The sequence below is a fragment of the Anthonomus grandis genome, chromosome 1 (assembly GCF_022605725.1).
Source record: "Anthonomus grandis grandis chromosome 1, icAntGran1.3, whole genome shotgun sequence".
Taxonomy (NCBI): domain Eukaryota; kingdom Metazoa; phylum Arthropoda; class Insecta; order Coleoptera; family Curculionidae; genus Anthonomus; species Anthonomus grandis.
This window is the reverse complement of record NC_065546.1, coordinates 54,947,766-54,963,059: the sequence shown is the minus strand read 5'-3', so window position 1 is coordinate 54,963,059 and position 15,294 is coordinate 54,947,766. Positions and strand designations below refer to the sequence as shown.

Sequence of the window (15,294 nt, the reverse complement as noted above, 5' to 3'; positions counted from 1 at the left end):
AATATTTTGACGGAAAACTGACAGTTGCAAGTTCCAAAATGGCGGATCTGCGCTATCTTAGAAATAAAGCGGATTTCTCTTTTTATTGTCATAATTGTTAGATAAAGATAAGTTACTTGGGTACGCCATGCGCCACGCCCAAGTTTTATAAGCAAAGAGAAAAAAAAAGAAGATCGGCGAAAATTTCTTATTTATCTGAAATTTATTTAAGCAATTAATGTATATTAAAATTGGCACTGTTTGTTGAGCACGGTATATAGTGAGCACCTAAAAGCCTTCTTTCCCTGCAACTTTACATCATCCAAATAGGCCATTAAAAATTTGACAACTAAATCAGATAAATACGAAAATAATTCCGACTAGGGGAGCTCCTATGCTCGAATATTATTTAATTAATATTTTTTTTAAGCAGTGTAATTTTAGTCACCCATCTGGGAATTTACTTAACGTTTATGGTAAAAAGATGTTTCGCATGAAGCTTTTAAATTAACATAGAAAATGAATTAATGAACTTGTCAATAAATCGATAATTTATGAGTATTGTTTTTAAATTCTTTTAATACATACATATAATACATAAAATATCAGAGTCAGTTATGAACATATTAATTATATAATGAACGGATTATTTGGGCATTTACATAAAATGCAGAATAAATAAGCAGATTCCAGGATATGCGATCATCAATTGCCATAAATTGGTACATCCTCATTTGGCCGTTTAATGAGAACATTTTTAAAAAACCAGCGAAATTATTTAAAAAAAAAAAACGAATTTTCGACGATCTGTCTGTTTATACTGTCTATATTTACGTAACACTTCAAGAACACCATATGGACCGTGTTTACATACGGTTTAATTATCGCTTTGTATATTGAAAAACCGGTTGATAATGATACGTTATTTACACCATAAAATAATAATAAATTCCCAGTTTTAAAACATTCATTAGTCATATACACCGCCGAGACGAGAAATTCCTAAAAATAAAAGAACATTGGCAACGTCGCTTTTTTATAGGCCCCGCCTTATCAGGACCGCTAATGCCTAACAGACCAATCCGACATTGCTATAGAGAAATATTATTTAAACTGCCTGGAAGTAGAAATTATAGCATTGATAAATTCAATAAAATGCAATTGCCTTGAATGGAAAAAATGGCTTCGACTTCCTGAAAAAAACAGGAATACGTATAAAAAACTCCATAGAAAAACACACATTGACAACGTCGCTTTTGCAAAGGTCCCGCCCTTTTTCATCCACTAGTGTCTTACTGACCAATCATGTGCCTTGATTGCGACCCAAGAATTGCAGACAAGCCAGGTTGCCACTTTTAGCAAGCAACCAATAGCCTGAAGGAAATAAGGATTTTTTCCAGCTGTTTTCATGAATTAAAAAATACAGTAGCAATCAAAAAATGGCTTCAAGTGCTTGGAAAGAAAGAACAAAAGAAATTCAATTGCCTGAATGAAATAACAAGCTTCTGCATGAATACAAAAACAGTTTGGAAAAAGGAACACTAACAACGTCGCTTTTTCAAAGGTCAGGTCCAATTACGCCCACTAAAGCCCAACTGGCCAATCACGTTCCTTGCATGCTCCTCAAGAGATGTATTAAAAGCGGGGTTGCCACGTTCAGCAAAAAGTTCTTTTTTTTAATCATATGTTATTTATTCGAGCTCACTAAGGTATTCAAGGTTGTAACGAACCGACGTTGCCACAGTTACTAATAAATTGAGGAGAAAAAGAGACATGATTTATGAAGTGCCTGGAAGAAATAAGAAATTATTTAACTGTTGTCATGAATTTAAAAAAAAAACATTCATCTTGGAAAAAACATTAAAAATTTCTTTAACTGTCTGGAGGAAACACAAAAAATAGCTTTAACTTCCTGAACAAAACAGGGATACATATAAACACCTCCGTAGAAAAACACACATTGACAACGTAGCTTGTGCAAAGGTCCCGCCCTTTTTCATCCACTAATGTCTTACTGACCAATCATGTGCCTTAATTGCGACCGAAGAATTGCAGACAAGCCAGTTTGCCACTTTTAGCCACACCAACCAACAGCCTGAAGAAAATAAGGAATTTTTTCAGCTGTTTTGATGAATTAAAAAATACAGTAGCAATCAAAAAATGGCTTCAAGTGCTTGGAAGGAAAGAACAAAAGAAATTCCAATTGCCTGAATGAAATAACGAGCTTCTGCATGAATACAAGAAACAGCTTGGAAAAGGGAACATTGACAACGTCGCTTTTTTAAAGGTTAGACCCAATCACGCCCACTAAAGCCCAGCTGACCAATCACGTTCCTTACACGCTCAAGAAATGTATTAAAAGCGGGGTTACCACGTTCAGCAAAAAGTTCTTTTTTTTTAACAATATGTTATTTATTCGAGGTCACTAAGGTGTTCAAGGTTGAAATGAACCGACGTTGCCACAGTTACTAATAAATTGAGGAAAAAAAGAGGCATGATTTATGAAATGCCTGGAAAAAAAAATTAAAAATGTATATTAACTGTTTAGAGGAAACAGAAAAATATTTAAGACTTCCTGGATACACATAAAAAACATATTAGAAAAAAAGAATAGTGGCAACGTCGCTTTGGAAAGGCTGCGCCCTATCACAACCACTAATGCCCAATTGACAATCAGGCGCCGTCCCTCAAGGGTTGAGGAAGAGCGAGGTTGCCACGTTCAGCAATCAATCAATAACTGCCTGGAAGAAATTAGGAATTTTTCAACTGTCTTGATGAATTAGAAAAAACACATAAGGAAAAATACTGCCTGAAGAAAACCACTAGAGATACATAGGTATAGGGAAACATGATTAAAAAAGACTCAAAAACAAAACAGGGAATCCAAATATCTAAAAATATATTTAAAAAAATCAAAGATGTTGCCATTTTTCTGTATAAGCGGCAACGCTGAAGTGAAGACAATATTTTAGACCGAAGAATTTTCAGAAAAATGCTACGTTCCATTTTCCATATACGACTAACGTACCATCGGTCGTCAATCACCCTGTATTTTTTATTTAAGGAAAGGTATCGTTAAAGATTTGGGTTCTAAGTCTAGTTTCTTCTTCTTTTGGATAATTGAGCGTGTGAGATTGTTATAGTATTTTTTAAATTGAAATTTACTTGTGACGAAATACTCAACAAAACTGCTTACTAAGGTGATCAAGGTTATAACAAACCGACGTTGCCACTAATAAACTGTGGAGGAAAGCAGTCGTGACATATGAAGTGCCTGGAAGAAATAAGGAATTTTTTCAACTGTTTTGATGAATTAAAAAATAATTACGTAATAAGCAAAATTGAAAAAAAAAATTAGAGATTTTGTGGTCATGTTAGAGACAAATATGACCGGGACCGTCTCACATTTCCAGAAAACAGACAATTAGATATTTTGCTCGATTTACAAGGAAATCCACATAAATCAACTCGACAAGTTGTAAAAAAAATTAAAAATGCCTTTAACTGTCTGGAGGAAACAGAAAAAATCGCTTCAACTTCCTGAAAAAAACAGGTATACATATAAAAAACTTCATAGCAAAACACACATTGACAACGTCGCTTTTGCAATGGTCCCGCCCTTTTTCATTTACTAATGTCGTACTGACCAGTCATGTGCATTGATTGAGACCCAAGAAATGCAGAAAGCCATGTTGCCACTTTTAGCAAGCAATCAACAGCCTGAAGGAAATAAGGAATTTTTTCAGCTGTTTTGGTAAATTAAAAAACACAGTAGTCTTGGAAACAGCAAAGCAATCAAAAAATGGAAAGAACAAAAGAAATTCTAAAGAAAGTGGTTCACGATGGACTTTGTTTGTTTCAGCTATAAAAAAATACAGTCCACAAATAACCCTTGCTGTTCCCAGCAGCAGAAAAACATTTTTTGGTCGCATCGAGCGGATTTCAAGATTTTCCGGCGATACAAGTACAATTTGGGAGATCAGTAGCCACAACAGGTGAAGACAAATACCAAGGCCGCCTCTACAACGTCAACCAACAATTTGCAAGACAAAGGGACAATTTACCCATAAGTATCCTTTTTAAACAAAACCAGGGATTGGAGGTAAGCCTTTATTCATCACTTGGTCAATCACGGGAAAAGAAGTGCTCCTGTAATATCGGATTGCAGTTCAAGCTGAGTGGCTTTGCCCGCATTAATGTATTGAACAATAGTCAGTAATTAGTGTTAAAAGAGGCATTAATACGCATTTCAATTCATATATTACTAATCAAGTGTCATCATAGTCATCGTCGTCGTTCATACCCACTACTGCATTCCAGAATTCACATATATTCATAATGAAGAGTTATTTTAGAATTTAGTGTACATAGTTTCAATCAGCTACATTCATACAAGTCTTAGCATATACAATTAGAATTTGTAAAGAAGTTCTAATAGTGCAATTCTGTCTAATTAGCAAATTTGTGTCAGAGTACAAAATACATACCTTTGTAATTCATTTGGATCCTCAAGGGCTGCTCATTTTTCACACCTCTTATATTTCTTTGGGAAATTGAACACATTTTTAAACTAAAACAAACCTTGTCGAGTTTTTCATAATGGCACCAAGAAAAGGAGCAAAGGGTAAAAACGAGTTAGATGAAGATGAAACACTACCCCGAATTCAAAATCTAGTAAGAAAGAAGGGTATGATTAATTCAAAATTATCACGTTTATTAAACTATTTTAATTCTTCAAAGGAAAGTGCTAATCCATCAACAATTCTTGAAATTGAATTGAGGTTGAAAGAAATAGAAACAAAATTGCTCACAGAGTTTTCAGAGATTCATTTTGAACTCGGAGGTTTAGATCCTGATAATTTCACTGAACAGGACCTAAATGATTTTGAAACTTTATATTTTAAAACAATTGCTGATATTAAACAATTTCTTTCAATTAAAACAACTTTAAGTGATCAGCAAGTTATACACGATGAATCCATTCATTCTTTACCACCCTATATTACATCCTTACAACGTCAAGTCGTCAGGTCTCTGTTAAAAGGCAAAACACAAAATTGCCTGTCATTGAATTGCCTAAGTTTTCTGGCCAATATGATAAGTGGCTAGAATTTAGGGATTTATACACTTCTCTAGTTCACAAAAATAATTGCCTTGAGCCAATCGGGAAATTTCAATATTTAAAGGCTACACTAGAGGGTGCGGCAGCACAATCAATTCAGGCTATTAACATCACAAATGAAAACTATTTGTCAAAGATTTGAAAATAAAAGATTAATAGTGCATAATCACATTAAATCCTTATTCAATATTTATGATATAAGACCGGATTCTGCCAATTCATTTCGCAATGTACTAGACATTATTTCGAAAAATATGCACTCTCTTAACAATTTAGGTGTTATAACGAACTCTTGGGATCCATTAATCATACATTTAGTAACCAGTAAGCTAGATGTTGAGTCAATCCGGGAATGGAAACAATCAGGCTTCGCTGAAGAACTGCCCTCTTTGGCAGAATTATATGATTTCCTGTCATCTCGTGCAGATTTCTTAGATAAGGTAGCAATGCATAAGGGTAAACCACGCAAAACCTTTATTGTCAATCAAGCGTCAACTTATTACAGTTCTAACTTATGTTGTTTTTATTGTAAACAACAGCATGCAATCTATCATTGTTCTAAATTCCTGAATGAAATAACAAGCTGACAAGTTGTTGCAGATCAGTCGGTTAGTAAATCAGGTGTTATATAATATTTATATAGGAATAACTGGCATCCATATAAAATTCATTTATTTCAGAAGCCCATTGAAAATGATCACATGATCACCGCAGAATAGAGTTTTGAGAAATAATGATGAATATTTTTTTATGGTCCTGTAAATAGGCAAAATTTTCGTTATTGGGCACCAGAAAATCCACATTGGAGTATGGAAAGTCACACACAATTTCCCAAGAAGTAAACCTTTGGGCAGTGATTGTGGGCACGTCAATTGTAGGTCCCTATTTTATTGAGGACGCATTTACCTCTGAAAAATATTTAGGGTTGTTTCAAAATCACATAGTACCTAATTTAATTGCACTTAATCCAAATGGTGAAAACCTATTTGTACAGGCAGATTCGATATGGTTCCAACAGTATGGCGCCCCCCCACACTATTCGCGAACAGTACGAGATTAGCTTACCAATATTTTCCCAAATAATGGGTCTACCAATAGAAGTGATAGAAGTTTAGTGGGCCATGTACGCAAAATGGTATGTGTCAAAACGCGGATCAAGCGTCAGTTGTGTTAAGTATACTTTGACATTTTATCATGAATCGTTTAAGTCAAGAGCAACGTATAGCTATCGTGAAAAGGTATTACGAAAATGCGCAATCGGTAGTACACTCTTCTGGATAATAAGCCACCAAAGCGACAAAAAAGTGCAAGAACCGCTGAAAATATCGCCGCTGCAAGAGAGAGTGTTGACGCGAATAACAATGTGTCTGTTTTGCGCCGTTCTCAGCAATTAGGCATTTCACCAATGTCTCTGTGGCGCATTTTGAAGAAAGTTTAGGCCTACATCCATATAAGATGGTTCTAACTCAAGGATTGAAGCCTGCTGACCATGGTTTGCGAAGAACGTTTACCGACTGGGCCCTGTTGCAGTTGGAACAAAATGCCGATTTTGGGAAACAAATCATCTTTTCAGATGAAGCTCATTTTTGTCTTAGTGGCGTTGTCAATACGCAAAATTGCCGCTTCTGGTGTCAGAACAATCCCCAGAAATTAGTACAGGTCCCATTACACCCGTTAAAAGTGACTGTGTGGTGTGGTTTGCATATCGGTGGAATTATCGGTCCATACTTTTTTGAGGATGCAGGGGGGCGTACTGTGACAGTCAACGGAGAGCGCTACCGCGACATGAAAACAAACTTTCTTTGGCCTGCAATTGATGGTGGAGACTTCGAACAGAATTGGTTTGAACAGGACGGAGCAACATCACACACCGCCCGAGTCACAACTAATTTATTAAGAGAGCGTTTTGAATATCGAATAATTTCGCCACATGGCAATATCAACTGGCCACCAAGGTCCTGTGATCTTACTCCCCTGGACTTTTTTCTTTGGGGATATGTGAAGTCGAAGGTATATTCTAACAATCCTCAAACCATCCATGAGTTGAAAGTTAACATAACTAGGGTTATTCGCGAAATTCAGTCCAACTTGTTAGAAAAAGTGATGAAAAATTGGGTTCATCGTCTAAACGTCTGCCGCCGTAGCCGAGGTGGACATCTTAATGATATTTTGTTTAAAACATAATGTTACATAATAAACTACAACATAGAAATTAACCAATTCGTTTTTAATTTTTAGCAATTTAAACTTATATCATTCTTATTGGTAGATCCTATAGATGGATTGGAAGGGGAGGTTTTATTGAACGGCCTGCAAGGTCGCCAGATTTAACCCCATTGGATTTTTATTTATGATGTTATCTAAATTCTAAAGTTTATTTTGATAAACCTGAAAGTTTAGAAGAAATAGAATTAGAGCCAAAATACAACAAATCCGGCCTCAAACAATAAGTAAAGTATCACAAGAATTTGAATATCGACTTGGTTACTGTCAGGAAGTTAATGGTCAACAATTTGAACATTTATTTAAATTTTTTTGTTTTGTTGTTTTATAAATTGTTCCAAAAATTCATGGTTATTTATAAAAAATTTAATCGCAAATTTCTTAATAAATATTGAGGTTAGGTATAGGACATAGTATACAAAATATACTTTTTCTGTATAAAATTTTATACAGAATTAAAAAATAAAATAAAAAATGGGTGGTTCTATTCAAAATTAAGTTAATACATGAATACATATTTAAAAAAATCGCAAAAAATAAAAATTAACGTGTCCGACTGTTTTTTTTTGAAACACATCCCTGAGTTTTAAATGAATTTGTTCCACCTTACGCGTCCTCACTGTATAACTGAAAATTTCCTCTTTTGAAAATGCCTTGCAAACTTAACAACAGAGAATCAATGAATATGTTCGTAAACAAAACACCCCCCTTGCCCCTGTGCACATGTTAAACTCAAACAAAGTTGAAAGAATTCGTCCATATTCTCAAAGGGACATTAACATAAATAAATCAAAAGAGAACAACACAAAGTCTCGCTGAAAAAATTCTTTTATTTGTTAAAGTGGTGACACGTGTTTCGCTCCTAAGAGCATCATCAGACTTAATGACCGATCTTAAAGTCTTTTGGATCTTAAGGTCTCTCTTTTGATTTATTCAAACAAAGTTGTTGTTTACTAATTCTAGCCTTTCAATGTTCTAAGAAGCAGGAATATTTTTAATACTTGCTGACTGACTTGATGACATAATACAAAAAACACCAATTTTAGTAGAAGGCACATACGCCGTTTTTGCCCGGCCCTATGATATTCACTAATGCCCTACTGACCAATCATGTGCCTTGATTGCGCCTCAAAGGTTGCCACTTTTAGCAATCAATTAACTGCCTGGGCAAATTCAAAACCACTTTAAAAAAAAATGATTGTTGGTCCACCCCGAATAAACATGAACTTACCATAACTCATCTCGATCATAATATCACTGTATTCCTCCTGACAAATGAACGCACTAATCCCGGCATCCTTCGCCTCAAAACTATCGATAAAATCCAAACAGTACTCCTCAAAACCGACACTCAAACTCAAATTCTCCGAACTGATCACCTTTAAATCACCACCGTCCGTGATTTCCAGGTCCAAGGTGACGTCGTCGTACGGGATAAGAATGGACAGTTTCTCGCCACACACGTCCTCCTTTCCATTGTACACCGCCTCCAAATTACTCCCGAATTCGTTCTCCAAGTCCCGTAGAAAGTCCCGGGGACTCGGCAGGCAGGATTTGTTATTATACTCCAGCCCGAGGGGACAACATTTCCGTATTACGGTGTCATTAATTGTCGTGGCATGGCACATTGTCACGTCGTCCGAATGGAGATGGAGAATTATGAAAAATTGTAAAACGATCTCGACGACGGAACAGTAACTCCGCATTGTTATGCCGAACAGTAGTGGCTGATTGGAGAACACATTGGGGAACACACTTTCTCTCTCACTCGCCTGACGACTCTATTTGTTTGTTTGTTTGCTTGATCGTACAGGGTGGACATCCGTTTGTTTTTTTTAATTATATAATGTCTACCAATACATGCACGATTTGGCAACCATTTTAATAATGTATGTGATGCAAGAACGTGAATTTGGTTTCTAATGTGATGGAAGAAAAATTTTCCGAAAATTTCTAACAATGTAAAAAACGAGGCGAAGTTAGGTCAATAGGGAAAAAAATGACGTGGAAGACTGATAATGACAAGGGAACCAAGATGAAAGGAAGGAGAAGGAAAAAAAGTTTGACTTAAAAGGAAGACAAGGAGGAGGAAGATGAAGAAGAAAAAAAACTATGAAAGTTAAAATTTACCAATGCCCCCCTGACTAATTAATAAATTAATAGAAACATCACAATTTTTCTCCAAAGTTGAATTTATTACATTTATCAGGAGGAATTTAGGTCAAGGAGGTCCAAAAGCGGCATCCAAGAGTAAAAATACCAAATAATCGAACACGAAAAGGAGAAGAAAAAGAGAAAAAATAAAAATGCCAAGGGGAAAAAAAGAGGAGAAAGAATAATGAGAAGAGGAAGAGGAAAAATTCTAAATTGAATTTATTTTGTTCATAAAGCATTTATGTCGACAAAGAACAAAAAAGACAGGGAAAATTGAATATGCGAACAAAATCAGGACGAAAAGAAGACGACGAGAAGAATAAATTATGAGAAAAAGAAAAGTGAATTCTCCCCTGACTAAAAAACGAATTAATTTCTTAAAGAAAAATTACAATTTTTCTCCAAAAATTGAATGTATCACGTTCATAAAAAATGTATGTTGAAGAGGTATAAAAATGACATAGAAAGAAAAAGAAGAAGGAGAAAAAAGGAAGGAGAAGTACAAGGAAAAGAAAAAGGTATATATTATGATAAAGCAAAAATGATAAATTTATTGCTTAAAAGCTTGAGTTAAAAGGGCGATGAGGAGGAGGAAAAAACTATTGAATTTAAAATGTATTCTCCGAAAATTAATTAATTTTAAAAAATCTCAAATTTTTCTCCAATAATTGAATTTATCACATTTGTTAGAAATTTACGTCGAGTAGGTACAAAAGTGACAAAAAGAAATTCATTGATTAAACCATTGAGTTAAAAGGAGAACGAAGAGGATGAAGACGAAGAAGAAGAAAAACTATGAAGTTTAAAATTTACCAATGCCCCCTGACTAAGTAATAAATTAATAGAAAAGTCACAATTTTTCTCCAAAGTTGAATTTATTACAATCAGGAGAATTGAGGTCCTAAAGCGACATCCAAGATCGAAAGTACCGAAAAATCGAACACGAGAAGAAGAAGAGAAAATAGAAAAATGCGAAGGAGAAAAAAGAGAAGAAATAATGAGAAGAGGAGTAATTGAATCGCGTATTTCAGAAACCCCAAAAATCACTAATTTATGATATTACAGTTTTCTGTAATTTTTGGTAGTGTATAGGTATACGCACTTGACAGTAAACAGAAACCCCAAAACTCCCTATATTTACTTATATTTAATACCAGTTAAAAATAGCATGTATTGCAGAAACACCAAAATACCAGGAATTTTGGTGTTTCTGAAATATAATATTATTTTTGACATGACAGAAGTTTTTGAGTTTTTTAGGTTATGTATATTATTTGTAATATTTACATGTTGTTTGTTGTTATTACAATAAAAATTATAAATAAATTAAGTTATGGAAACTGAAAATGAAATTTCTACGCGCAAAAGAAAGCGTGGAATACGTAATGACAGTGAATATAAAAGAGATGTCATCAAAAAGTATAGAGTTGAAGGATCTGCCTATAAACGCTGGAGTGGTGCCCTGGCGCCTGCAGTTAACCAAGGACCTGACTGCAAGTAAGTCTTAAAATATTACTAATTAGCTAAATAAGAGCTATTTTTAGGTGTCGCCAAAAATGCTTTTTGCGAATTTCTGAAGAAACACGCATTCAATTATTTCCGAACTTTAGGAGCCTCAACACCAAGAATGAACAAGATTGTCTGTTACAATCGCTTATTTCAGTTCACGAAGTTGCACGTTGAAGGCGTATAAAACCAGCCGATATTTCCTCCAAGCCAGATAGACTAGCATCTTCTGAATATACAGTTCAGGGACCAACAGGTATAAAAAAAAATCTGTAGAAAAGCATTTGTTGCCATTTTTGGCATTAGCAATGATCGCTTACGTCGCTTAACCACGTTGAGACGAGAGGGGCGAGTTCCTATAGATAAACGAGGTAAAAATCAATCTGAAAATGCAAAGTCAGGACTTGTTATAGATTCAATCTTGCAACATATTGCTTCGTTTCGAAAAATTAAACATTTTAATAATGTATAAGTTGTTCGAAAAGGTGCACCCAGAACAGAATGTTAAATATTCGTATTACAAGAAGATTTTCAAAGAACAATTTTCATTATCATTCGGTCGCCCACAAGTCGATACCTGCTCCACATGTGAAGAGTTAGATACTAAAATAAAAAGCAAATTCTTAAATGAAACAGCAAAAAGGGTGGCACTGGCAGAGAAAACTGTTCATAAGAAACGTGCAAACAAATTTTATAACAAACTTAAAACTATTTCAGAACTTTGCAAAGCAGATGATAAAGTAGCTGGTATTTGCATTGATTATATGCAAAACCTGCAACTACCGGTTATTCCTGTCCAGGAAACATTCTATTTAAGGCAACTCACTGTTAATGTTTTATGTATTCATAATCTGAAAGATGATAAGGTAACATTCTATGTGTATCATGAGGGAACAGGGACTAAAGGGCCTAATGAAGTTGTATCATTTTTATTACATCATCTTGACAAAAATCCAGAATTCAAAAATATTGAACAATTTCACTTTTTTTCTGATGTGTGTGCTGCTCAGAACAAGAATCATACCATAGTTAGACTGTTTTCCGCATTAGTTTCAACCAATAGATTCAAAAAGATTGAACAATATTATCCCACACGGGGACATTCATTTCTATACCGTGTGATCGAGATTTTTCCATTCTTAAAAGGAAAATTAAAAAATCAAGACAGGATTTACACGTTAAAAGAGTATGTAGAGCTTATCATAACATCTAACAAGAGTTTGAACCGTTTTACTGTAGTTTTGCCGAATTCTGATGACATATTGAACTTTAAAGGCTGGTGGTCCACCTATTTTAAAAAGACGATGCTTTCTAATGAATCTTTGGGCAGAAATATTCCAAGAGATCAAAAGATTGCTTTTAAAATTTCCAACTTTCGACACTTTATTCATTCAAGTGAACACGATGGAGTTGTTGTTACAAAAGAGTACATAGATGGCTTGCAAAACCATTCTTTTCGGCTACGAAATAGCAACAAGGAACTTATCAGTTTTCCTACAAGAAAAGCGTACCCCGAAGGACATATTCCTATCAATATTAAGAAGATGCAAGATTTGAGAAAACTTGAAAAGTATCTACCAGATAATGAAGAAGTCAAGGACTTTTACAGTGAAATTTTTAATTTGCCTACATGCGAAGGAGATTCAAATGAAACGATTCAACCAGGTGATTGATTACTACAGATATTTTATTCTTTAAGCGTTGTTTATGCCCATGTTTTTGAATAAATATTAATGTAACACATGTTTTATTATGTTAAAATCCTTAAAAAATATGTATATTTCAGAAACCCCAAAAATCCGCTAAAGAAAAAAAGAAAAAAAAATATGTATGAAGCTAAATTTTAGTACTTTTTTATGCAAAATAATTAAACAACATTCTCCTTTATTATTTTATCATAAAAGCATAACGGGTTATTAAAAATATTTCTTGAAATAAAGTTTTTTTAATTTCTCAACATTTTGTTAAAATGAATATTTGGGGTTTCTGAAATACGCGATTCAATTGTAAATTGAATTTATTTTATTCATAAAGCATTTTTGTCGACAAAGTAGAAAAAAGGCAGGAAAAATTGGATATTTGAACAAAAGCAAGACAAAAAAAAGACGACGAGGAGAATAAATTATGAGAAAAAGAAAAGTGAATGCAGACCTGACCGAAAAATTAATTAATTTATTGAAGAAAAATTAAAATTTTTTTCTAAAAATTGAATGTATCACGGTCATAAAAAATGTATGTCGAAGAGCGATATGAAAAGACGAAGATATATTATGATAAAGCAAAAATGATAAATTCGTTGTTTAAAACTTATGTTAAAAGGACGAAGAGGAGGAGGAAAAAACTATTAAATTTAAAATGTATATATGATGCCCTCCGAAAATTAATTAATTTTAAAAAAATCTCAAATTTTTCTTCAATAATTGAATTTATCACATTTGTAAGAAATTTACGTCAAGTAGGTACAATAGTGAAGAAATTCATTGATTAAACCATTGAAAAACAAAGAGGATAAAGACGAAGAAAAAGAAAAACTATGAAATTAAAAATTTATCATTGCTCCCCTGACTAATTAATTAATTAATAGAAAAGTCACAATTTCTCTCCAAAGTTGAATTTTTTACAATCAGGAGGAATTTAGGTAAAGGAGGTCCAAAGGCGACATCCAAGAATAAAAACACCAAATAATCGAACACGAAAAGAAGAAGAAGAAGAGAAAAAATTAAAAGCGAAGGGGAAAAAAGAGTGGAATGAATAATGAAGAATAAATAAGAGGAAAAATTCTAAATTGAATTTATTTTGTTCATAAAGCATTTATGTCGACAAAGTACAAAAAAGACAGGGAAAATTGGATATGCGAACAAAAGCAAGACGAAAGGATGATGACGAGGAGAATAAATTATGAGAAAAAGAAAAGTGAATGCAGCTCTGACTAAAAAATTAATTAATTTATTAAAGAAAAATAAATCTTCAAGAATTAAATGTATTACGTTCATAAAAAAGTTAGAAATTTACGTCGAGTAGTTACAAAAGTGACAGAAGAAATTCATTGATTAAACCATTGAGTTAAAAGGAAAACAAAGAGGAGGAAGACGAAGAAGAAGAAAAACTATGAAATTTAAAATTTTATCATTGTCCCCCTGACTAATTAATTAATTAATTAATAGGAAAGTCACAATTTTTCTCCAAAGTTGAATTTACTACAATCAGGAGGAATTTAGGTCAAGGAGGTCCAAAAGCGACATCCAAGAGTCAAAATACCAAATGATCGAACACGAAAAGAAGAAGAGAAAAAATAAAAAGCCAAGGGGAAAAAAAGAATGAATAATGAGGAAAAATTCTAAATTTAATTTATTTTATTCATAAAGCATTTTTGTCGACAGAGTACAGAAAAGACAGGGAAAATTGAATATGCGAACAAAATCAGGACGAAAAGAAGACGACGAGAAGAATAAATTATGAGAAAAAGAAAAGTGAATTCTCCCCTGACTAAAAAACGAATTAATTTATTAAAGAAAAATTACAATTTTTATCCAAGAATTGAATATATTACGTTCATAAAAAATTTATGTGGAAGAGGTATAAAAGTGACATGAAAAGAAGAAAAAAAAGTAGAAAAAAAGGACGATGAGGGGGAGAAAAAAACTATTAGATTTAAAATTTATTAATGCAGTCCGAAAATTAATTATTTTAAAAAACATCTCGAATTTCGCTTCAATAATTGAATTTACATATTTGTAAGAAATTTACGTCGAATACCAAGAAAATCAGGACAAAAGGAACAAGAAGTAGAAACAAGCTAACGGGAATAGAAGAGGAGGATAAATAATAAGAAAAGTAGGTACAAGAGCGACATGGATTCATCAGGAGGAGAAGAAATTCATTGATTATACCATTGAGTTAAAAGGAAAACCAAGAGGAGGAAGTAAAGGATGAAATACTATGAAATTAAAAATGTATTAATACACTCTGATTAATTAATTAATTTAAAAAATCATAATTGTTTAAATAAATTGAATTTATTACTTTCGTACAAAAGCGACATAGCAGATTGAAAATGCCAAAAAAAATCAAAAGAAAAAAAAAGAAGAAGAATAAGGAGAAGAAAAGGGAGAAGTAGAAAAAATACCGAGAAGAAAAGAGGAGGATGATAAATGAGAAGAAATTCATTGATTAAACCATTGAGTTAAAGGGAAAACGAAGAGGAGCAAGTAAATGGTGAAATACTGTCAAATTAAAAATGTCTCTAATTAATTATAAAAATCATAATTGTTCACACTAATTGAATTTATTACTTTCATAAGGAGTTTACA

At 33.3% G+C, this 15,294-nt stretch overlaps 1 protein-coding gene across 1 annotated transcript in view; it reads right to left on the bottom strand.

The window, feature by feature from the left end:
• Positions 1-9,097, bottom strand: part of LOC126745737 (G-protein coupled receptor Mth2-like) — a 50,000-nt gene extending 40,903 nt beyond the window's left edge. The window contains exon 1 of the mRNA XM_050453733.1: positions 8,556-9,097. Coding sequence (XP_050309690.1) covers positions 8,556-9,030 — 475 coding nt within the window. The 5' untranslated portion in view covers positions 9,031-9,097. The remainder of the gene's footprint in view (positions 1-8,555) is intronic.
• Positions 9,098-15,294: the final 6,197 nt, after the last annotated feature.